Source organism: Liolophura sinensis, chromosome 7 (genome assembly GCF_032854445.1).
Source record: "Liolophura sinensis isolate JHLJ2023 chromosome 7, CUHK_Ljap_v2, whole genome shotgun sequence".
In the NCBI taxonomy this organism is placed as follows: Eukaryota; Metazoa; Mollusca; class Polyplacophora; order Chitonida; family Chitonidae; genus Liolophura; species Liolophura sinensis.
In genome coordinates, this window is record NC_088301.1 from 30947912 (window position 1) to 30973752 (window position 25841).

General features: G+C 40.7%; 1 protein-coding gene across 1 annotated transcript; it reads left to right on the plus strand.

Moving 5' to 3' along the window:
* On the plus strand, positions 1-25605 carry LOC135470841 (uncharacterized; the record flags this gene model as incomplete). The annotated part of the gene is made up of 9 exons (XM_064749887.1): positions 1-457; positions 6550-6615; positions 14813-14931; positions 17059-17236; positions 18339-18436; positions 19532-19639; positions 20225-20260; positions 20893-20994; positions 23387-25605. Coding segments are annotated over 9 exons (1449 nt in total), but the record flags the coding sequence as incomplete, so codon positions are not given.
* Between the last annotated feature and the right edge of the window lie 236 nt (positions 25606-25841).

Genomic DNA, 25841 nt, shown 5'->3' on the forward strand with positions numbered 1-25841 from the left:
TCTAGCCGCACAGAGAGCGGCGTGGACTGGGACAGCGGCCTCACCGCCCCACCTTTGGACACGTTGTATCGTTTTCATATCTTTTTTTCGCACAGCCCAGTCGATAAGCCTTGGGTGGAAGACATAGCAGAAAAGCTGAGGTCCGCGCCACTGGAATATCGGTGTTGCTATAGCAACGACACTGATAAGGCTGGGATTAATTTCTTACAGAGTCTTCTGTGTGCGGCAATTCTCAGTGAAATAGTTGTGATAGTTCTCACGCCAAGTTACGTGACAGGCACGTGGTTTGATTTCCAAGAGACGATGACACACCTCACAAAGTTAAGTTTGCACAAACAACGAATGCTCATTGTCCTTCTAGAAGATTGTGAAATACCTGAGCCTTTGCAGCACCTTGGCTTCTTGGACGCCCAAGATCCTGACTTTGTCCGAAGTTTGGTTCTGGCCATCCACAGTGGTAAGCATTCCTGCTTAGATTTTACTCCAGGGTTTACATGGCATGCTTACCTTCCCAAAAGCCCCCAAACACTACAACATCGTGACATTTGCTTCTTTATCTCAATAAATTCTTGGTTCACATTTATAGCAAGAGCTTGCCTATGAGATTAGAAAAGTAATCGTGACCTGATATTATCGTATAACACACAACTGTACATACACTCTTACTTGAACATACTGGGAATCAGACGTGACTGAGTGGTTAACGTGTCTTTGAATCTGGGACACATGTGGGTTCAAACCCAGCCTTGGGCAGGTAGTTTAATGTAGAAGAGTAAACTCTGGCGTCTGGGGTTTCTTAAGGACCACTTGGCAGCAACTGTAAGTCAGTGGTTTATCAAGCACATGGCGTAACCACATCTCGTATTAGTGAAACAATGGCTGCAACTGTAAGTCAGTGCTTTATCAAACACCTGGCGTAACCACATCTCGTATTAGTGAAACAATGGCTGCAACTGTAAGTCAGTGATTTATTAAGCACCTGGCGTAATCATTCACGTATTAGTGAAACAATGGCTACAACCGTAAGTCAGTGCTTTATCAAGCATCTGGCGTAACCACATCTCGTATTAGTGAAAAAAATGGCTGCAGCTATAAGTCAGTGATTTATCAAGCGCCTGGGGTAACCACATCTCGTATTAGTGAAAAGTTGGCTGCAACTGTAAGTCAGTAGTTTATCAAGCACATGGCGTAACCACATCTCGTATTACTGAAACAATGGCTGCAACTGTAAGTCAGTAGTTTATCGAGCACCTGGCTTAACCACTCTCGTATTAGTGAAACAATGGCTGCAACTGTAAGTCAGTGATTTATCAAGCACCTGGCGTGAACACTCTCGTATTACTGAAACAATGGCTGCACCTATAAGTCAGTGATTTATCAAGCGCCTGGCGTAACCACTCTCGTATTAGTGAAACAATGGCTGCAAGTGTAAGTCAGTGCTTTATCAAGCACATGGCGTAACCACATCTCGTATTAGTTAAAAAATGCCTACAACTGTAAGTCAGTGGTTTATCAAGCACATGACGTAACCACTCTCGTATTAGTGAAACAATGGCTGCAACTGTAAGTCAGTAGTTTATCAAGCACCCGGCGTAACCACATCTCGTATTGGTGAAACAATGGCAGCAACTGTAAGTCAGTAGTTTATCGAGCACCTGGCGTAACCACTCTCGTATTAGTGAAACAGTGGCTGCAACTGTAAGTCAGCGATTTATCAAGCACCTGGCGTGAACACTCTCGTATTACTGAAACAATGGCTGAACCTATAAGTCAGTGATTTATCAAGCATCTGGCGTAACCACATCTCGTATTAGTTAAACAATGCCTACAACTGTAAGTCAGTGATTTATCAAGCACATGGCGTAACCACATCTCGTATTAGTGAAACAATGGCTGCAACTGTAAGTCAGTGATTTATCAAACACCTGGCGTAACCACATCTCGTATTAGTGAAACAATGGCAGCAACTGTAAGTCAGTAGTTTATCAAGCACCTGGCGTAACCAATCTCGTATTAGTGAAACAGTGGCTGCAACTGTAAGTCAGTGATTTATCAAGCACCTGGCGTGAACACGCTCGTATTAGTGAAACAATGGCTGCACCTATAAGTCGGTGATTTATCAAGCATCTGGCGTGAACACTCTCGTATTAGTGAAACAATGGCTGCAACTGTAAGTCAGTAGTTTATCAAGCACCTGGCGTAACAACTCTCGTATTCGTGAAACAATGGCTGCAACTGTATGTCAGTAGTTTATCAAGCACATGGCGTAACCACATCTCGTATTAGCGAAACAATGGCTGCAACTGTAAGTCAGTGATTTATCAAGCACATGGCGTAAACACTCTCGTATTACTGAAAGAATGGCTGCAGCTGTAAGTCAGTGATTTATCAATTACCTGGCGTAACTACTCTCGCATTAGTGAAACAATTGCTGCAACTGTAGGTGAGTGTTTTATCGAGCACCTGGGGTAACCACTCTCGTAACCATTCTCACCAATACACCTCCCAATTTACTATTGTTTTACTTTCAAACCTCAAAATTTGCCAGCATATTTTATGACATGATCCTCACAAAATGTCACAAAATCCACAGTAATATAGTCCATGTTGTAAGAAAGTGGGGAGGGATACCTGTTTCATGTATTCAATGATAAGACGGTTGATAATGCTTTATTTCAAATAATTTTCACTATGAAGCTTAATTTTCAAAAAACTTCTTAAAGGAAATTTAAATTCAGATTCAGATAAACAATGCTTACATTTACGATTGTTTTAAATTGTTTTTGTACACAAGATATGATTCTGTCAAGAAAACGGTACAAACCATTCTTCCCAAATTTAGATGATATTGTATTTTGTTAAAACATGATTATAATTAGAATGATGTTTGAAAAGTAAGTATAGCTTCTTCATGTTGTCTTGAATACACGAGATATTCCATATAGCCCTGGAAACTTTGGCGTAAAACAGTGTGTTGAAACAAGGAATACTCAATAGGAGATCGTTCGTTATAATCTGAGATTGCTCCAATTGGCAGCAGTCTGCTTAAAGAAAGAGCTTAGTGATATGGTCAGACATAAAAGATTGTCAGTAACCCGCAATCCATTTAAAATATTAGGTTAATAAAGTGTGATGCAGAGGACGGTTAATGAAAGCTCGCACAGGTTATACCGCCACCGCTGAATCCCCACGCCTACTCTGGCGAGCCTAAAAGACGCTTTACAGCCGATCGAATTTGCTAACAGAAATCGATTCTGCAGAACACCGCTCCTAATGGAATTTGATCCTGCCTCTGCTTTCGTCGTCTCTACAAAATAACTGAAATATTCCTTGGCCTAAAGCGACCACGTAACCAACCAGTCGGGTATTAACGTCCCATTAACGCATGGATATGTATCGTGTTCTGGTAACGATGACCATTTCCCCTTCATATCGGTCAGTTGTCCACTTTTGATATTTTTCAAATGCTGCAAAAGAGAGCAAATTCGTATAAATTGGGAAAGTATCTTTAGACATCAGATTTCGTATTTTTTATCAGAAACCACTCATTATACCTTCTAGTTTTTTTTTAAAGTGGCCCTACTTTAACGGACCCGACACCAGATAACACTTACGTGAAGGTTGCGATTAAAACCAAGAAACTGTATTGTTAATAAATTCGTCAGACTCACATTTGTCCAGCAACCGGATTACTCGCCGGTCTCACGAATAAGTAAAGCCGAAGTCACCTAACAACAAAAGCGTAATGTAAAAGCAGTCGGATATGATCATTCTGTAAAATTCTTTGGTATTTAGTTACCTTGTATTTTCGGGGTTGGGGGTGAGGGAGAAATCTAAGTGAGGAAAAATTTAAACGACCCTACCTTTAATCTTTACCATCAGACATGTATATGCCTGCCTCCGTCGGGCAATACATCCGTGGTGACAATAGTGGGCTTCAGCGTTTCTAGCTATTTAGATGCAAGGTTTTACAAACATCTTTAGATCAATTTCTTTCCATGAATCATATCAGTACCACATGCATATTTGCCGTGCTCCGCAGATGAACATCTGTGCGCCATATGTGAGTAAGCTCGCCGGTGTTACTTACGACTGGTCGCGGTGGTTTACCCATTCCAGGCATTCCCGCTTGTTCTACCCGTAAAAATGATGGACGTCGTATTAAACAATAAAAAATCACTCACTTAGAATCCAACCTTCACATTTGGTGAATGGTCATTCTATGCCAGTAGTCACATTGTTTATCAAATTGTTTTTGATATATTAATGGTACATCGATTTTTCATAAATGTGTGCGGGTGTGTGTGCGCAATGTGGTTGTGCGGGGGGGGGGGGGGGGGGGGCGCAATGCGGTTATACCTCCACCTGTCCTGCTTTTTACTCTTGTGCTTTTCCTGCATGTAGAATAACAGCTTTTAGTGGAAAAGGTCTCTGAAGAATTAGCTGTTATGTAGAACAAGTCAATTGATACTTCCTCCTTAGTATTTCCTAGGCCAAAAAAAAAATAATAAGACGCGATATCAGTTGCCTTAACTTGTTGAAGATAAAGGAATGGTAGTGACTACTGTACCAGTAACATGTTATCAGAGAACAACTCCGTATTAAAGCAGATATCATGTAGGTCTAGTTACCATTTTAGTCTGCGTTACCACAAATGTAAACATGATACAGTAACCACATTACCAACATTCAGTGCTCAGTTTCAGAATGAATTAAAGCTGTTACGTTCCTTACAGCGATACTGGTGGCCAAGCATCAAGGCCCAGTTGAATGTCAAATAAGAAAACACTAAGAAAATAATGCACTGAACTGATTTGCCATAATTGGAAAAATTAAGGTTTGGAAAACATATGTTTACCAACAGATGCTAACACACATAACGACGAATGGCTTTACTCAGCTGCCGAAGTACATAGACAGTGGAAAATTCAACACGCTCAACCTACATGTTCAAAATTGTAACGGTATTTACAAAAACAGGCAACAAGGAGAAAAGGATGACAAATGAAAAATAATCAATTAGGTTTGAACCCCATACTACCAGACATCATATACAATGCGTCTAGTGCTGAAAACCATCACAGCTTCTTGATCGAGTTAGGCCTTGGTGATCACCGCACCTGGTTAGGTATGTACAATTCAGGTGTGCAGTCACCCCACTCAAGTGTTCCATCCATGGTGTACGGTTTCGTAGTTACTTCTCTGTGTGGCATCCTAAAGGCCGTTTCTTCCTTACGGGCATGTAAGGTCTAGACCTGAACAGAAATTGGAACTGAGATAATTATTTATCGGTTGAATTTGGCCTAATAAGAGTAGCATGTTTTGGTCTCGTCATGACTCAAGGTACATGTGTGGATAGACAGTTTTCGTATATTTCACCATTGCTTTGCACTTCGTGATAGCACGGGGATATGGGGCGGTGATGTCGGGATTGTTGAGAATTACCCATGATGTCCGTTGATAGCTGTGGAGAGGAGAGAGAGTTGTTCATCTCTCGGTTTGAGTCACATCCGACCGACCTATGGGGCAGGTTACCTGCAGCACATGTATCGTAATACACAGTTACCTCCAAAGCCTATGTTAAATGCACAGGCTTACATTTCTATTTCTGAAGTAGGGTGGTGTCATTTAATATTTCTAGCGAGAAAATTATAGATCGTAGCTCAAATCCGTTAGTGTTTATTTTTTTTAATTGGTGTTTTACGCCGTACTCAAGAATATTTCATTTATACGACGGTGGCCAGCATTATGGTGAGTGGAAACCGGGCGGATCCCGGGGGAAACCCACGACCACCCACAGGTTGTTGCCAGACCTTCCCACGTACGACCGGAGAGGAAGCCAGCATGAGATGGACTTGAACTCTCAGCGACCACATTAGTGGATACTGCTGGGTCATCACGCTGCGCTAGCGCACTAACCAAGTGAGCCACGGAGGCCCCAGGAAGTTAGTAGATGGGATGCATAAAAGGAGGGGTGACTTTATTGAAAGTTGTACCCCAAATTAATAAACGACATTGTAAGAATACAATGTAAAAAGGCCGTATACAAAATACCCGTCAAAACATCTGAGCATCAACATGTGTCAAATAGAGTGGAGAAATGTGTCAGGGTTTAGAATTAGCGAGGTTACGTTTTTAGTTGGGCAGGGGGGAGAAGGAGAATGCGTCAGCCGTTGTTGGTCCTTGATGGCGAGAATCTCTCTATCCACTATTTATCACCGTCAACCCTGTCAGTCCTGTCCTAATCTGCCAAATGTATATTGTGGAGCAAGCGTCTGGCTGCCCAGTCCCGGACAGATTGGCGAGACCATCTTTTACTTTCTACCCGTTCTACGCAGTCCATGGACTGTGGTCGTGCAATCAATAGTTCCTCGACAAAAACTGCTGAGTGAAAACCGGGCCACAGTATATGGCTACGTCCTCAGGAACCTTGTTACATATGGGAACCCTATTCCCGACCGCGAATGAACCATGTAACGGCCTAACCATGAAGCTCTAGTTCCGCCATTGCAGTTTGTTTATGTGATGTTCTGTTTTTCCTTGGCCCAGGTCAACTACCACGGAGCAGTGATTCCATCAGCAGCGACATGTCGTCAATACTATCTCCAAGAGCCAGTAAGTACTGCATGAACCTTTTTTTCTGGTTGTCACGAAAACGTGTGTTCGGAACTAAAGATTGTATCCGGACTCATACAGCCTGGAGTCGAACTGATAACATTCATCTACAAGGTCCCTGCGGGGAATTACTCTTCTACAAGCTTGTATGATAAGACTCAAGATTCTGACTTATGCGTGTCTTGACCGGCAAGCACAAAGCGTGATATGGGTTGTGCTATACGTCTTTGGTGAGATTTGGTCTTATCTAATAACAGGAAGGGATAAAAAAAAAAGAAAGACACGCTATGATCATAGTTTATGATCCTTGTACAATGATAAACATGCGTACGTAGAAAACGTGCGTAAAGGATACAGAATAGTGACGTTTTAATATCACGAATTTGAAACTGTACTCTAGAAATCCAGATCTTTCGGTTTTTATTTTCATAATGACTGGATTTTTGTATGAATAACAAATGAACTAAATTATAGATAAATAACCAATGTACTCATTCATATTGTAGGAAAAATACCTAAATTAATTACAGCTAATCATATAACTGTTGTAAATTGAAACACATTGATCCACTTTGCGCTCCTCATGATGACTTCTGCAGTCCTTGTTTCAAGATCGAACATACCTACTAATTAATTCCCCCCAAAGAAGGTCACATACTATTTTTTAAATGATGATGCTCGATTATCTCTACGTACCCACAAATAAAAACAAAGGGTAAGCTTACGTTTATGTCATGGTTTGGACAGTCTAAAATCAGTAAAGCCTGATTCGGTCGAAAGATAAAAACAATAGCTTTTAGCTTGATCAGACACTATATTCAGTTTCATTGAACTTGTTTATATTCAGCTTACCATACTCAAAATAATTAAATTACTCATATGATCTCCATCAAAACCGCTTTTTTCCAGGGACATGTAACACCACAAGTTCTATACATCGACACATTGGACATTAACAAAAATAAAAAAAACGTAACATAAAAAACAGTACTTTATTCGCAGAGTGAAGGCTGTGGTGCTGTATGGAGTTTTCGCCGTGGTAAATCCCCAGGCTTATTATCCATTATGCCACATTATTTGAATATTTATGACGTTATCCAAGACGATGAAACAGCCTGTGGAGTTAAACATTATGCATGAGAAAAAATTCTCTAAATGAAAATTATTCTAAATGCACTTACCTTGCAATGGTGTGGACGTCCAGCATATCGATGTGTAGGGCTTGTGGTGTTACGTCTCTCTGGCGTAAGTTCTTGTGTAGTTGGGCCGCACCCATGTTTTCTTGCGCTCGTGTAACTATGACCCCATCCCTTTCACCTTGCACATCCCGATTTTGGTATGTGTCTTGTGAGACCGGGTACCAGGCAGTCACGGATTGCCCGATGAGCATTGGTAATTACAAAGGCCACTTTCTTTATTGACGCTTGGCTGAGCTTCTGGTAACGTGATGTCACAATCGGTTTTTCCGAGTTCATCTGGTTGAGTTTCAGACAATCAACATTCCTAATGTGTCTGGCTGAGCTTCATACAAATGCTGAATGTCGGTTGAGTAATTACACGATCCACTTTCCTAATGTGTCTGGCTGAGTTTTCCTAATTTGTCTAGTTGAGCTTAACACAAATGCTGAATGTCGGTTGAGTAATTGCACAGTCTGCTTTCCTAATGTGTCTGGCTGAGTTTTCCTAATTTGTCTAGTTGAGCTTAACACAAATGCTGAATGTCGGTTGAGTAATTACACGATCCACTTTCCTAATGTGTCTGGCTGAGTTTTCCTAATTTGTCTAGTTGAGCTTAACACAAATGCTGAATGTCGGTTGAGTAATTGCACAGTCTGCTTTCCTAATGTGTCTGGCTGAGTTTTCCTAATTTGTCTAGTTGAGCTTAACACAAATGCTGAATGTCGGTTGAGTAATTGCACAGTCTGCTTTCCTAATGTGTCTGGCTGAGTTTTCCTAATTTGTCTAGTTGAGCTTAACACAAATGCTGAATGTCGGTTGAGTAATTACACGATCCACTTTCCTAATGTGTCTGGCTGAGTTTTCCTAATTTGTCTAGTTGAGCTTAACACAAATGCTGAATGTCGGTTGAGTAATTACACAGTCTGCTTTCCTAATGTGTCTGGCTGAGTTTTCCTAATGTGTCTAGTTGAGCTTAACACAAATGCTGAATGTCGACTGAGTAATTGCACAGTCTGCTTTCCTAATGTGTGTGGCTGAGTTTTCCTAATTTGTCTAGTTGAGCTTAACACAAATGCTGAATGTCGGTTGAGTAATTGCACAGTCTGCTTTCCTAATGTGTCTGGCTGAGTTTTCCTAATTTGTCTAGTTGAGCTTAACACAAATGCTGAATGTCGGTTGAGTAATTGCACAGTCTGCTTTCCTAATGTGTCTGGCTGAGTTTTCCTAATTTGTCTAGTTGAGCTTAACACAAATGCTGAATGTCGGTTGAGTAATTACACGATCCACTTTCCTAATGTGTCTGGCTGAGTTTTCCTAATTTGTCTAGTTGAGCTTAACACAAATGCTGAATGTCGGTTGAGTAATTACACAGTCTGCTTTCCTAATGTGTGTGGCTGAGTTTTCCTAATTTGTCTAGTTGAGCTTAACACAAATGCTGAATGTCGGTTGATTAATTACACAGTCTGCTTTCCTAATGTGTCTGGCTGAGTTTTCCTAATTTGTCTAGTTGAGCTTAACACAAATGCTGAATGTCGGTTGAGTAATTACACGATCCACTTTCCTAATGTGTCTGGCTGAGTTTTCCTAATTTGTCTAGTTGAGCTTAACACAAATGCTGAATGTCGGTTGAGTAATTACACAATCCACTTTCCTAATGTCTCTGGCTGAGTTTTCCTAATTTGTCTAGTTGAGCTTAACACAAATGCTGAATGTCGGTTGAGTAATTGCACAGTCTGCTTTCCTAATGTGTCTGGCTGAGTTTTCCTAATTTGTCTAATTGAACTTAACACAAATGTTGAATGTCGGCTGAGTAATTGCACAGTCTGCTTTCCTAATGTGTCTGGCTGAGTTTTCCTAATTTGTCTAGTTGAGCTTAACATAAATGCTGAATGTCGGTTGAGTAATTACACGATCCACTTTCCTAATGTGTGTGGCTGAGTTTTCCTAATTTGTCTAGTTGAGCTTAACATAAATGCTGAATGTCGGTTGAGTAATTACACGATCCACTTTCCTAATGTGTCTGGCTGAGTTTTCCTAATTTGTCTAGCTGGGCTTAACACAAATGCTGAATGTGGGTTGAGTAATTAAACGATCCACTTTCCTAATGTGTGTGGCTGAGCTTCATACAGATGCTAAATGTCGGTTGAGAAATTACACAATCGGGGCCACCGTGGCTCAGTAAGTTAGCGCGATAGCGCAAAGTAAGGACCCAGGAGTCTCTCACCAATGCGGTCGCTTGAGTTCAAGTCCAGCTCACGGTGGCTTCCTGTCCGGTCGTACTCGAAAAGGTCTTGCAACAACCTGCAGATGGTCGTGGGTTTCACCCGGTCCGTGCCCAGTTTCCACCCGCCATCGTATAAGTGAAATATTCTTGAGTACGGCGTAAAACACCAATCAAATAAATAAATAAATTACACAATCCGCTTTCCTAATGTGTCGGGCTGAGTTTCACACAGATGCTTAATGTCAGTGGAGTAATTATACAATTCAGTTTCCTAATGTGTCTGGCTGAGTTTCACACAGATGCTTAATGTCGGTGGAGTAATTATACAATTCAGTTTCCTAATGTGTCTAGCTGGGCTTAACACAAATGCTGAATGTCGGTTGAGTAATTACACAATCCACTTTCCTAATGTGTCTGGCTGAGTTTTCCTAATTTGTCTAGTTGAGCTTCATACAAATGCTGAATGTCGACTGAGTAATTGCACAGTCTGCTTTCCTAATGTGTCTGGCTGAGTTTTCCTAATTTGTCTAGTTGAGCTTAACACAAATGCTGATTGTCGACTGAGTAATTGCACAGTCTGCTTTCCTAATGTGTCTGGCTGAGTTTTCCTAATGTGTCTGGCTGAGCTTCATACAGATGCTGAATGTCGGTTGAGTAATTACACAATCCACTTTCCTAATGTGTCTGGCTGAGTTTTCCTAATTTGTCTAGTTGAACTTAACACAAATGCTGAATGTGGGTTGAGTAATTACACAATCCACTTTCCTAATGTGTCTGGCTGAGCTTCATACAGATGCTGAATGTCGGTGGAGTAATTATACAATCCACTTTCCTAATGTGTCTGGCTGAGTTTTCCTAATTTGTCTAGTTGAGCTTAACACAAATGCTGAATGTCGGTGGAGTAATTACACAATCCACTTTCCTAATGTGTCTGGCTGAGTTTTCCTAATTTGTCTAGTTGAGCTTAACACAAATGCTGAATGTCGGTGGAGTAATTACACAATCCACTTTCCTAATGTGTCTGGCTGAGTTTTCCTAATTTGTCTAGTTGAGCTTAACACAAATGCTGAATGTCGGTGGAGTAATTACACAATCCACTTTCCTAATGTGTCTGGCTGAGTTTTCCTAATTTGTCTAGTTGAGCTTAACACAAATGCTGAATGTCGGTGGAGTAATTACACAATCCACTTTCCTAATGTGTCTGGCTGAGTTTTCCTAATTTGTCTAGTTGAGCTTAACACAAATGCTGAATGTCGGTGGAGTAATTACACAATCCACTTTCCTAATGTGTCTGGCTGAGTTTTCCTAATTTGTCTAGTTGAGCTTAACACAAATGCTGAATGTCGGTGGAGTAATTACACAATCCACTTTCCTAATGTGTCTGGCTGAGTTTTCCTAATTTGTCTAGTTGAGCTTAACACAAATGCTGAATGTCGGTGGAGTAATTACACAATCCACTTTCCTAATGTGTCTGGCTGAGTTTTCCTAATTTGTCTAGTTGAGCTTAACACAAATGCTGAATGTCGGTGGAGTAATTACACAATCCACTTTCCTAATGTGTCTGGCTGAGTTTTCCTAATTTGTCTAGTTGAGCTTAACACAAATGCTGAATGTCGGTGGAGTAATTACACAATCCACTTTCCTAATGTGTCTGGCTGAGTTTTCCTAATTTGTCTAGTTGAGCTTAACACAAATGCTGAATGTCGGTTGAGTAATTACACAGTCTGCTTTCCTAATGTGTCTGGCTGAGTTTTCCTAATTTGTCTAGTTGAACTTAACACAAATGTTGAATGTCGGCTGAGTAATTGCACAGTCTGCTTTCCTAATGTGTCTGGCTGAGTTTTCTTATTTTGTCTAGTTGAGCTTAACACAAATGCTGAATGTCGACTGAGTAATTGCACAGTCTGCTTTCCTAATGTGTCTGGCTGAGTTTTCCTAATTTGTCTAGTTGAGCTTAACACAAATGCTGAATGTCGGTTGAGTAATTACACAGTCTGCTTTCCTAATGTGTCTGGCTGAGTTTTCTTAATTTGTCTAGTTGAGCTTAACACAAATGCTGAATGTCGACTGAGTAATTGCACAGTCTGCTTTCCTAATGTGTCTGGCTGACTTTTCCTAATTTGTCTAGTTGAGCTTAACACAAATGCTGAATGTCGGTTGAGTAATTACACGATCCACTTTCCTAATGTGTCTGGCTGAGTTTTCCTAATTTGTCTAGTTGAGCTTAACACAAATGCTGAATGTCGGTTGAGTAATTACACGATCCACTTTCCTAATGTGTCTGGCTGAGTTTTCCTAATTTGTCTAGTTGAACTTAACACAAATGTTGAATGTCGGCTGAGTAATTGCACAGTCTGCTTTCCTAATGTGTCTGGCTGAGTTTTCTTAATTTGTCTAGTTGAGCTTAACACAAATGCTGAATGTCGGTTGAGTAATTGCACAGTCTGCTTTCCTAATGTGTCTGGCTGAGTTTTCCTAATTTGTCTAGTTGAGCTTAACACAAATGCTGAATGTCGGTTGAGTAATTACACGATCCACTTTCCTAATGTGTCTGGCTGAGTTTTCCTAATTTGTCTAGTTGAGCTTAACATAAATGCTGAATGTCGGTTGAGTAATTACACGATCCACTTTCCTAATGTGCCTGGCTGAGTTTTCCTAATTTGTCTAGTTGAACTTAACACAAATGTTGAATGTCGGCTGAGTAATTGCACAGTCTGCTTTCCTAATGTGTCTGACTGAGTTTTCTTAATTTGTCTAGTTGAGCTTCACACAAATGCTGAATGTCGGTTGAGTAATTGCACACTCTGCTTTCCTAATGTGTCTGGCTGAGTTTTCCTAATTTGTCTAGTTGAGCTTAACACAAATGCTGAATGTCGGTGGAGTAATTACACAATCCACTTTCCTAATGTGTCTGGCTGAGTTTTCCTAATTTGTCTAGTTGAGCTTAACACAAATGCTGAATGTCGGTGGAGTAATTACACAATCCACTTTCCTAATGTGTCTGGCTGAGTTTTCCTAATTTGTCTAGTTGAGCTTAACACAAATGCTGAATGTCGGTTGAGTAATTACACGATCCACTTTCCTAATGTGTCTGGCTGAGTTTTCCTAATTTGTCTAGTTGAGCTTAACACAAATGCTGAATGTCGGTGGAGTAATTACACAATCCACTTTCCTAATGTGTCTGGCTGAGTTTTCCTAATTTGTCTAGTTGAGCTTAACACAAATGCTGAATGTCGGTTGAGTAATTACACAGTCTGCTTTCCTAATGTGTCTGGCTGAGTTTTCCTAATTTGTCTAGTTGAACTTAACACAAATGTTGAATGTCGGCTGAATAATTGCACAGTCTGCTTTCCTAATGTGTCTGGCTGAGTTTTCTTAATTTGTCTAGTTGAGCTTAACACAAATGCTGAATGTCGACTGAGTAATTGCACAGTCTGCTTTCCTAATGTGTCTGGCTGAGTTTTCCTAATTTGTCTAGTTGAGCTTAACACAAATGCTGAATGTCGGTTGAGTAATTGCACAGTCTGCTTTCCTAATGTGTCTGGCTGAGTTTTCCTAATTTGTCTAGTTGAGCTTAACACAAATGTTGAATGTCGGCTGAGTAATTGCACAGTCTGCTTTCCTAATGTGTCTGGCTGAGTTTTCTTAATTTGTCTAGTTGAGCTTAACACAAATGCTGAATGTCGACTGAGTAATTGCACAGTCTGCTTTCCTAATGTGTCTGGCTGAGTTTTCCTAATGTGTCTAGTTGAGCTTAACACAAATGCTGAATGTCGGTTGAGTAATTACACGATCCACTTTCCTAATGTGTCTGGCTGAGTTTTCCTAATTTGTCTAGCTGGGCTTAACACAAATGCTGAATGTGGGTTGAGTAATTAAACGATCCACTTTCCTAATGTGTGTGGCTGAGCTTCATACAGATGCTAAATGTCGGTTGAGAAATTACACAATCGGGGCCACCGTGGCTCAGTAAGTTAGCGCGATAGCGCAAAGTAAGGACCCAGGAGTCTCTCACCAATGCGGTCGCTTGAGTTCAAGTCCAGCTCACGGTGGCTTCCTGTCCGGTCGTACTCGAAAAGGTCTTGCAACAACCTGCAGATGGTCGTGGGTTTCACCCGGTCCGTGCCCAGTTTCCACCCGCCATCGTATAAGTGAAATATTCTTGAGTACGGCGTAAAACACCAATCAAATAAATAAATAAATTACACAATCCGCTTTCCTAATGTGTCGGGCTGAGTTTCACACAGATGCTTAATGTCAGTGGAGTAATTATACAATTCAGTTTCCTAATTTGTCTAGTTGAGCTTAACACAAATGCTGAATGTCGGTTGAGTAATTACACAATCCACTTTCCTAATGTGTCTGGCTGAGTTTTCCTAATTTGTCTAGTTGAGCTTAACACAAATGCTGAATGTCGGTTGAGTAATTACACAATCCACTTTCCTAATGTGTCTGGCTGAGTTTTCCTAATTTGTCTAGTTGAGCTTAACACAAATGCTGAATGTCGACTGAGTAATTGCACAGTCTGCTTTCCTAATGTGTCTGGCTGAGTTTCACACAGATTCTGAATGACCATTTACAAAGCAAAAATAAAGTGACCTGAAGACAAAGCAAGGAATGTCCGATTGATTTTCGCGCCTACAGACAAAAATTCAAAATACCATAGAGAACTGGTATGTGATGAAGGAAAATATTGGAGAGAAAGTGGGGTATATGAGATCTCCCATGGTTGAAGTCGAACAAAAACAGGTAAGTTGACTGGGTTTTGAACGAAACAAACTCTTATCTCCACAGGTTTGGCAAATGGACAACTACTTTGGACAGTGACGGCAAAGATCAAAGGAAGATGTCGAGCGTCATTGGTCTTTGACACGGAAGAGGTTCCAACGCCGTTACGTTGCCATGGTATTAACGTGAGTACTCGTCGTTACTAAGTGTAACCTCACTTTCACGCTCTTAGTGTTAATTGATCCTAATTAACGACAGATCCGAAGGGGAGCGATGGCAACAAAGGTCCTCTCAAGCTGTCTTCTATCAACCAAATCTCAGGAATACTCGTTTTTATCCAAGTGTCCTATTTCAGTTTCCGGTGGCTCAGCAATGCCTTAGTATCGGAAGTTTGTCGGATGTTACCTTAGATGCGATTCGCCATTTAAACTAAAACGCAAAATCTCATACACCTTACAGCACATACGTCGCTCTCTATGCTCGTTTTACATCACTGTCAGAACTAGACAAGACTGACCTTTGGGACCTGTGCAACGCACGTTGCCTTGTTTAGGCTTTGCCTCACCACTGGTGTCCTCAAGCGGAACTATTTAATCAGCATTTATTAATAAAATTGTTTCAGGTGTCCGTTAGAATCATAGTGTGCCTACGTCAGGTTAAAAAAAATGCATGTTTATCAAATATAAACAAAGATTGACACAGAATGTTTTTGTTTTCTGACATCACATTCTGCGTCATCACCGTGACCTCAGTGTCCTGGGCTTTGTTCAAAGTTCTGTGCAAAATTTGTTTGTGGTGGCATTCAGATAAAGCGAACGTTAGAGAGCGGCACTTGTTCTGTTGGGAGCCTGCCAGCAAATGAATGAAGCAATTTCAAATTTAAAAAAAATAAAACAAAGTAAACGAATCGACAGTAAAAGCATTAATCACTACACACAGAACTTTGGCGACAAAGGGAGGAGGCTTTTCTTCTGTGGATCGCTATTCAGCAGTCAGGAATTTTAGCATATTACATAATGAAATATACACTTTATGTTTACAGTTTAAACAATCCTAGTGGAAATTTCTTTCCTGTATTTTTAGTTATTGTGTTTCGAATGTTTTCACCAATAATCAGGCTATCACCAGTAATCAGCTCTGGCTGTTTCGGCTCCGGTATTAAGTCAGCACTTCATGAAGGTCAGTGGCTTTAACTCCGGACACCCCGGATTAATCCACCCACAAACCTGACAGATTTCATTAAAGAGAAAATTCTTGAACACGTGGTTAAACACCATTCAGATAAATGAATGAACAAATAAATCACATCCCGCTGCTTGTTTATATGAGAAGACAGGTGCTGTTAAAGTACGAATGGTCATTCCACTGTTTGTTGTGATGGCTGGCGCACGATGTGGACAAACTAAAGACTCATAACTGTCAATTATTTTTTGTTGTTAATTATATCAGAATAATTTACATATTATTGATTGCATGTTTCTGTCATCAGCAAGTCGGCTATACATCTATCTCCCTGGGTACTATTTCAAACGATTGTAAACAGGGAAGGGAGTTAACTCTTTACAAGCCTGTCTGTTTATTCTTGACAAAAATGCCCTGGTACAATACTCACACAATAAATGCATCTCGATATGGCTGAGTTTAATCCCATGTATTAGACTTGAGAACGTTTTGTGCATTTATCGTGGCGGAACGTTGCCTTCTGTGAGTGCCCTCTGTGAGTGCCTTCTGTGAGTGCCTTCTGTGAGTGCCTTCTAGTTTCCATATTTTTGAGCCAAAATGAAGTGAGTAAACTTAAGTGGTGTTAATTTTCATGTCAGAACTGCACCGGAAGAAGAGTTGACGTGTGAGCCTAAATGAAGGAATTTGGTGACCATAATTTTGTTTGATTCTAAGTGAACACAAAACAGGAGAGAGGCTGCTATCAAGCCAAAGATTTGTGGTCATTCACATCAAAATCAAAGTCAGAAAATATTGATGGTGTTGTGCGTCTAGAGATATAATTGATTTGTTTGGGGCTTACATCGTACTCAAGAACATTCACTTATACGACGGTGGCCAGCTTTATGGTGGAAGTAAACCCGGAAGGGTCAGGGGGAAACCCATGACCTTCCGAAAGCTGCTGAAAGACCTTCCCACGTATGAACGGAGAGGAAGCCGGCAGGAGCTGGAGTTTAACTCACAGCAATGCAATGGTGAGAGGTTCCTGGGTCATTGTGTTGCCCTAGCACACAAGACACTAGGCCCGTCTATAGACGACCATAGCCTGGCAGCTATAGAAGGTTAATTGTCGTCGTCCTTTTCTTCCTTAGTTAAGCTACGCTGACTTCGTGGACATTCTACACAGTGTGTCAAATTTTGACAACCTGCCCCAGCAGCTCTCCTGGATCTTCACCCTCAAGCCGGTGCTTCTTCTGCTCGGGGTGAGCGGTATCTGGGTCCTGTCTCTCATACTCGTCATTGTCCTCCTCATTGATGCTCCCAAAGCCAGTAAGACTTAACTTTTCTACATAATATACTTACTTATTTACATTTGATTATTGTTTAACGCCATATTCCAGAATATTTCACTCACATAATGGCGGCCATTTTTATGAGGGGACCCGAAGGCCCGGAATAAAACATTGACTTTCGGCAAGTTACAGACTATAAATGCATTACACATAAAAACTTACACTCCTTATTGCTTGGTGGAAAAGAAATGGTGATCAACAAAGGTATAGCATGAATGAATGACTATGGCTTAACGCCACGTCAAACAAACGTATAGTAATGCGCAAATGAACTCACTGAAACTGTATTATATACTACATGTACGTTGGTATCCGTGCCACCTTCATGGTTGTTTTTTTTTTCTGATGTATAACCCATGTACCAAGAGGTGCCTCCATGCCGCAGGAGTGTACGAGTCCTCTTGACTTAGGGATAGCGTGGAGGAATGTTCGCCGCCCACTGATTCATCGATCCCTGGTAGAGCTTTTAAATCCCCTTATTCACATTTAGTGTTCCTTCAAAATAATTAATACATGCATCTAATATTTCATCAATTATGTCCAACACTCCACATGGCCTTCGTAGCTTTGAGGTAACTCAATATTCATCTGACAAAGTAGAATGTGTAATGGGCATGCCTAATTATATTATAGTTACAGGTATGCCCAAGGTCACTTTTAAAGGAAAATTCATAAAGATAAAAGTCAAATATGCCCACATTAAGGCATCAAATCCATGAATCACAGATTATCGGAGAATATCAGATTTCCTGGCCATAAAAAATCACATGCATAAAAACTCGACCTTTCATCTGGTGGCTTTAGACCATGATACATGAAAGAGACGGATAAATCAGTGTTGCCACAGGGTGTCCGGGATATCTGTTTGATTCAATCCGCTGTAAGCATTGTCTTTGCCACAACTTATTGGTCTCTGGTTAGTGAGGTCACAGCTCTGAGGCTTTAAAGTCAGGAAGGTTTGTCAAGCAGGAGGGTTCATGGTGTGTCCCGTGCACCCTAGTTCTCTCCACCTGACAGCCAAAATATAACACACCAAATAAATAAATAAATTGATAAATAAATAAATGTTTGTTTTACAGGCGCTCTTCCCGTCCGTCTGACGGTGTTTCTCTTCCCCCTTCTGTTGGTTGTGTTTGGTTACAGTCTGCGCTGGAAGAGAAGAACCAAACAAACAGAGGTATGTCTTGTGTAGTCAAGCCTGGCACAGGAACAAATAGTGAACATGTGTGCAAAGAGAAATACTTGCATCAGAGACATCTGATATCGCTGTTGAGCAATGTATTTATATACCCCAATTTATCAGACCAAAACTGTGTTACCAAATAGCCATATATTACAGCCTGACAAGATGCCGAAATTACACAAGACAATCTTAGTTAGTTAAATCAAAAGAGCTAATACTGCGTATTGATTATTTATTAGTGGGGGAGGCGGGGTGTCGGGGGAGGCGTAATGACCCAGGAGCCCCTCACCAATGCGGTCGCCGTGAGTTCAAGTCCAGCTCATGCTGGCCTTCACTTCTGGCCGTACGTGGGAAGGTCTTGCAGCAACCTGCGGATCGTCGCGGGCTTCCCACGGGCCCTGCCCGGTTCCCTCCACCATAATGCTGGCCGCCGTCGTATAAGTGAAATATTCTTGAGTATATTCTTTTTTTCCGCAGTTAAGCTTTTATTTCTATTGTTCATTAGAGAGTTTAAGGCGGGGAGATTTGTCACATAGGGTGTGGAGTTTTCTCCAACCTCCACCAGGTACATTCACCACCTATAAACCTTAACTTTCGTCCTATAGATGACAAAAAGTTACTCTGCAAAAAAGGGGGTTTTAATGTTCGTCGGTGTGAGCAGAAATCTACTTAGGCGTCCAACAGTGACATAGCGTACTATAAAATGCAATCCTTACTAATTTGGAAAGATGTGCTTTCCAAATACTAATCTGATATTAAGCCACTTAGTATATATGGCATATAAGTGAAATTGCCATGTGTTAGCTGCAGTCAAGTGTATACTCAAATCTGTCATTCATATATGCAAACGTTAAGAGCCTCTAAGAGGCTCATCCGTGTACTGCGCATGTCTCACTACACGTCCCATCTCTGCATAATTGTGGATGATTCGTCTACGGCTTGGCGTCAAGAGGTCAGACAGCAGCGTAGCTAAGGGAGATGGTTAGCACCCATTACAATAACCAAAGGACAAGAAATGTAATATTCTTATGTAAATGTACGAGGTACAGCTACCATCATATAAATAAATACTGACACGTTATATTTCAGTTTTCCATGCAAATGTTCAACAGTTGCGTTCTGGTGAATCAACAGCTACACGAGACAGGACGACCTCTCATTATCACGTCAGCCCGCACTGAGACAGACACGTTCCATGTATCCTTTGTAACCACTGATGTATCGACCCATTAAGAAACTATAATTGAATTATACCACCGCAAATAATTAACTCGTCCATTTCTTTGTTTTGATTTACCGTGGCGTTCTTTGCGTCGTACAGTTGTGCTTTTTGGGCCAACGTAGCGTATCCCTATAAGACCATATATCGCATGATTGAAACTGAAAGAACTTTTAACGAATAGTTATACCTCGAAAACCGGAAGTAAGAAACATTGTCTCCTCTCTTCTTCCCATTTATGGATAATTTACTCCTTGGTGTTATAAGGCTCGCTACAAAGCTGAAATTTTATTCCATGGTATATCTAATTGTTATCAAACGGTCAATAGTTAATCGAAATAGTGTGGACTTAAAGTACTTGTCACTTCCTTTATCCAACACGAGTTCAGTTCAGAGTGTGTGTATGCAAAGCCAAGGTCACCAGTGAATCCCTCTTCTGGAGCTGTCCTTACATCAGCCCATGCCCTTGTGGACACTAACTTGATTTAGATATTTGTTTTTGTTTCTCAACCACAGCTAGTCAAACTTTCCAGTTCTGTTTAATTCCTTAACATCTTTACAAGATATACTTCCTTCATTTCAGCGTTGGAGAATGTATGGTGAGATGTCAACTGTAGCTTATCTCTTTTAGCCAGTCGCCTATATTCAGTTGTCTGTAAAATCGGTCATACATGCAAAATTGCCCAACGTTAATGAAATGTAACCCCATAAATAATATGTCATGTGTTGAACATCTCTATTCTTGCAAGGAAAATGCATTTAGAATTCTTTCTCTAATTCATAATGTTTAACTCCATAAGCCTAGTTTCAACAACAAAGAACAAGTGGCATGCTGGACAATGAGCACGGAGAGTAATATACTTTACAACAAATCGAGCTACATGCATTTAGAACAAACTGTACGCTGTAATACAGCCTGTCTGGGCGAATAGACTACATTGTTTATTACAACATCCATATTGCCGTGAGATCATTACAAGCGGTTTAATCTTAATTAAAATTTCTAAATTAAAAGCTATAATATAAATTGTATATTACTAAGGGATGTTTGTCACTCACTGATTTAATTTTTTCCTATGAGTCCAAGCAATACTGTTGAAGGCTTGTTCATTGACAAAGAATGTTTTGATCAAGGAAGCTGTATTTTTTGTTTGCCAAAACGTATTGTGAATACGTTGAATGCAACAAATTGCAAAGAAATCGCTTATTTGTGGAAAGTATTTGTTCACAGAATGAAGTTCAACGTTTCCTACACCAACTGTCAGAAGAACAAACAACGAAAGTTACATCGATGAATGAGACGACATTTTTAGACATAGATTTGTTGCAACAGGTAAATTCAAACAAGATATGCCAACACCTCAGATATCTCACAAAGTTTCTTGTGAGCAAAAGAGTCTGTTTCAAAGCGCATGCGCAGTTCTGTGCGCTTGCTCCTTTTTTATCACTCTCACCGCCAGGAGTTTGACCTGTCGAACCCGTGATTAGGCTTGTTAAGGCTTAGCCTAACCACCGATGTCCTTGCGGGGAAGTATGATACGAATTTTTCAGTAAACTTGCTTAAGGTTTCCGAATCATGTTGTGTATATTTTAGGTAAAGAGAATGCAAATATATGAATAGACATAAAGGATGAGTCAGCGCTTTCATTTTTTCTGACATCACTTAATGCTCATCACTGTGACCCAGTGACCTTGGCGTTGTTTCAAGATTTCTTTGCAGAAATTGCCTAGTCGTGACAGTGGTGTGAAGCGAACGTAGAGAGCGGTGCATGCGTTGTAAGGAGTAGTTTCATTTGTGATTTTGTCGACATAAGTTCTCTCACGCTTGTGCTACCCCACTTATTCCAGAACGATAGTCGTCATTGGGGGGAAAATATCTGGCCTCAGGTTCACGAAGTTGTGTTAGACTTAAGGATACATTGAAAGGTAGTATAAAACAAAGTATGGTTGGAACTAAAATGAAAGAAAATCTGCCAAAAAATAGCTTTTCATTTTTGAGGCATATTTTATATTTCTTGATAACCCATCTATTTTATGTGGTCCGAAATAGAATATTGTTTAGAGGAAAACATTAAGCCCTTGTAGCGGAACACGTGACAAATCACCTGATACGTATACTACTTTAAAAGAGGCGGCCAGAGGCTTATATTATTTAGTTTGTAATAACAATAATGCTTTTAACGAAAGATATTTGATCAGCTCACAAGGAAACTTTTTATCTTCATAAATGCCTGCAAAATACACGTCTTAATAATGATTCAGTTTAAGACATACTATATAACAACAATGGCTAATCAATACATGCAACACTTGAATGTCACAGTTCAACGCACAGTTTACATATAGTACTGTAATTACGTGTAGTTTTGTCTTAAATGGAATGACTCTTGCTGTTTGCTAGCTTCCTATCTGTCGGCCTTGGGTCTGACCGTTTTATCCGTCCGCCTTCTGTCTGTCCCTTTTCTCCGTCTGCCATCTGTTTGTCCTTTCTATCCTCCCGCCTTTTGTCTGTCCCTTCTACCCGTCCGCCTTCTGTCTGTCCCTTCTACCCGCCCGCCACCTGTCTGTCCCTTCTACCCACCTGCGACCTGTGTGTCCCTTCTGCCCGTCCGATTTTTGGCTATCCCTTTTATCTGTCTGTCATCTGTTTTTCCGTGCTGTCAGTCCAACTTCTGTCTGTCACTCTTATCTGTCTGCCATCTGTCTGTCTCTCCTGATTGTATAAGCGACCAGAGGGATACTGGTGGCAATTTTCGTTTAGTCTTTGACAAAAGACTTCTGTCTGTCCTTTTTGTCCGTCTGCCAACTGTTTATCCCTTTTAACCGTCCGGCTTCTGGCTGTTCCTTCCACCCGTCCGCCTTTTGTCTGTTCCTTCTACCCGTCCACCTTTTATCTGACCCCGGTACAAGTCTGCCATCTGTGTATCCCTTCTACCCATCCGCCATTTGTGTGTCCCTTTTACCCGTCCGCCACCTGTCTATCCCTTCTATCCGTCCGATTTTGTCTGTCTCTTCTACCTGTCCGCCTTTTGTCTGTCTCTTTTATCTGTCTGTCATCTGTTTTTCCCTGCTGCCAGTCCGACTGTCTGTCCTTTCTATTCGCCGGCCTTCTGTCCGTCACTCTTATCCGTCTGCCATCTGTCTGTCTCTTCTGATTGTATAAGCGACCAGAGGGATACAGGTGGCAATTTTCGTTTAGTCTTTGACAAAAGACTTCTGTCTGTCGCTTCTACCTCTCCGCCTTTTGTCTGTCCCTTCCACCCGTCTGCCATCTAAATTTTCGTTTAGTCTTTAACAATATCGTGGTTTTGAGAGTGACACCTTACGGGCGTCCGTGGGAACCGGAGGAACTTAACAAACGTAAACTCTCAATATTTGTATCACGCTGGAACTTTGGTGACCAGGGCCCGGTCTCACTTAACTACGACGGCAACCAGTACTATAGGCGTTACGTCGCCATGGTAATTGCAAGCTTCGTCAAACTGGGCGTATTAATGGGTTCTAACCGCACGAGGTCTCTGTCTTAATGGCTCGGAAAAGCGAAAGTATAGATTACATCATAACGTAACATGTGTGGTGAGAAAAGTTGTGAATCTTTGTAACAATTTCCTTAATCTATAAACCTGACCGCAGTACAAGTGAAATATTCTTCAGTGCAGCGTAAAACATCAATCAAATAAATGAAATATATACCTAATACAGTCTGGTTTTGATCTGCATTTCAGCAAACGTTAGCCGAACGCCTGACAACAATGTTAGCGGCAGCGTACAGCCTACAGTTACTGTTCAAACTGATACCAAAAGCAGAGCAAAGCGGCCATGTTGTTCACTATCAATGCCTGTGCCACTTCGTGAAAAATTTCATCACGGAATATATCCGAACATCAGGAGAGTGCAAAGACAGTGGGATATCCAGGGAAATGCTGACGAGGTATATCAACTGTGCAATGCGCAGGTGCAGCACGCGCACGGTCCAAGAGCTATTGACTACCTCGGTAGCAACTGTGTGACGTTGAAGATGCATTGTCTGTGCAAAAGGCAACACGGTTTCTACGATTACCCGAGAAAAGTGCTCCTATGATGATATACGTGCGTAAATCATAGCTGTGATAAAAAGGTTCCGACAGTGGTGATGCTTATAGCGTGTAACCAAAGCGACAGAAGAAACTCGGCATCTTAACAAAGACTTGTTATTTATACGTCAATATGTTGTGCTGAAAATATTCAACTGCCGAATGTCGGATTGTGATACATATGCTGGTCTAAAGTTTTATAAATTTATAACATTTAATAGTGAGTAATACGAGGGTTTATTTGATACATTAACCGACCCAGTTAGTTTAATCCAAAAACTTGTTAATCCACCAGAAAGCTTAGCATTGTGCAAAAACATATAGATACTCCGAAAAAACTGAAAGTCGCATATGTGAAGTTACCACCTACCTTTTGTGACTTTTTACGTATCCTTAAGATGACAAATAAAATTTCGCCGAAACATTGAAACGTCAAATATGTGACTTTTAGGGGTTTGTTTTTTTTTTTGGAGCATCTGTGCTTTGGCCTTGTGTTAGTTTAACTCAGATTGTGTGGCATTTATCATGGTGAATAGAAAACGTCCATTCCAAACGCTTTTATTTCCTTGCAGTGAAAATAAGTTCCAGAGCAAGATTTGGCTTATTTTGGGCGTTTAACGTAGTTTGAGAACAGGACTACTTTCATTGTATTTGCCTTATTAGGAGTCAATGCAAGTTTTCATAGTATACTTGCCTTATTGCTCAAGTGACCATTATTACTATATCAGATCTCAAGTCCCGTTGTCTAGCGACAGTACAATGCACGTGCGCGTGTTCCGTGGCTCACTTTTCATTGTGGTTGCTCTCGGTTGAGGTAATTTTAAAAGCCATTTGATTGTCTTGCGTTAGTCTACTTTTGTTACATGTATGAATGTCTTTTTATGAGTATATTATATCCTTAACATTTTATATCTGCACAAAAATTAAAATGACAGCTAAATTAAGTGTATTATTACTATTTGTTTACGTCGTTAAAGAGAAGTTTTTTGAAAATACTGTTACAGTAGCGACCTGTGTAATCCTAGGCAGAAAGTGCAAACGTACAATATCGCATGAAGTTGTCTGCTGCACATAGTTTTTCAGCTCTTTTCTTATATTGTTAAATTTTTCATCTAACCGAAAAGGAAGGGATGTCTGCAGTGATATATGTATGTATTTCCTTCGACTTTCTCCTTAACCATTAATCCGATCGACTTTGCATCTAATTTGTGGATGTTTTACTGAGGACACAAGGCAGTACACTGTAGTCTATTTTAAACACTGCCTATTGCGAATGCAAATTAGACAATGGGGACGTTACAAATGTTTGGATTTTCATCGTGTTTCAGAAATGAACAATTTTCATCCAAAACTGCACTATTTACACTGAAATGCCAAAGACGAAAGTTCGATCACCACACAAACAACTGGACAAGTTAATTCTCTGGACCGGAAACAGTGACTTTAGTCAAGTCATGTCTCGTTGTGTAGGATATCACGCAAGGCTGTGTTTGAAATAAATATATGATGGCAATTCCTGGATGAGGTATCATGGTTTCAGCGGTAGGGTTACGGCCGTTGGTGGTTAGGTGCACCAGAAACATGGTTGATTGTTGAGTAGTCAGCCACCTTACCGTACAGGAGGAAGGCTTCATACTGAGAACCCGTTCCACGTGGACATATTGCTCACTTCCATTAATACACATTCTTCCCTCCCAGAGATGAAAACGAAACTAAGGCTTGATACGGCGATATTTACACATATAAACATCTCCTGTGAGTTTGTGTATTCGTGTTTTATCTCATTTATCATTATATTGCTGTTGGTTTGTCCCCGAAGACTTTTTGCCGAAAAGATTATATATATGAAAGTTATGCTCAACCAGTCGGGAAAGGGGCGTTGATGGGGGAGGGGTTGATGGGGGAGGGGTTGATGGGGGAGGAGTGAGAATGACAGTGAATCATCAAAGTTTGTTGTCAAATTAAATCCACTGTACAGAGCTGATGGCACTTTTACACTTTTAAGAAAAATATAAATTTTGTTGTCACCAATAAGATCGTTTGGGTTGTTACTCGCTATCACATGTCGTATTATGGTGTTACTTCTAATTTTCAGTTTGTCAGATAC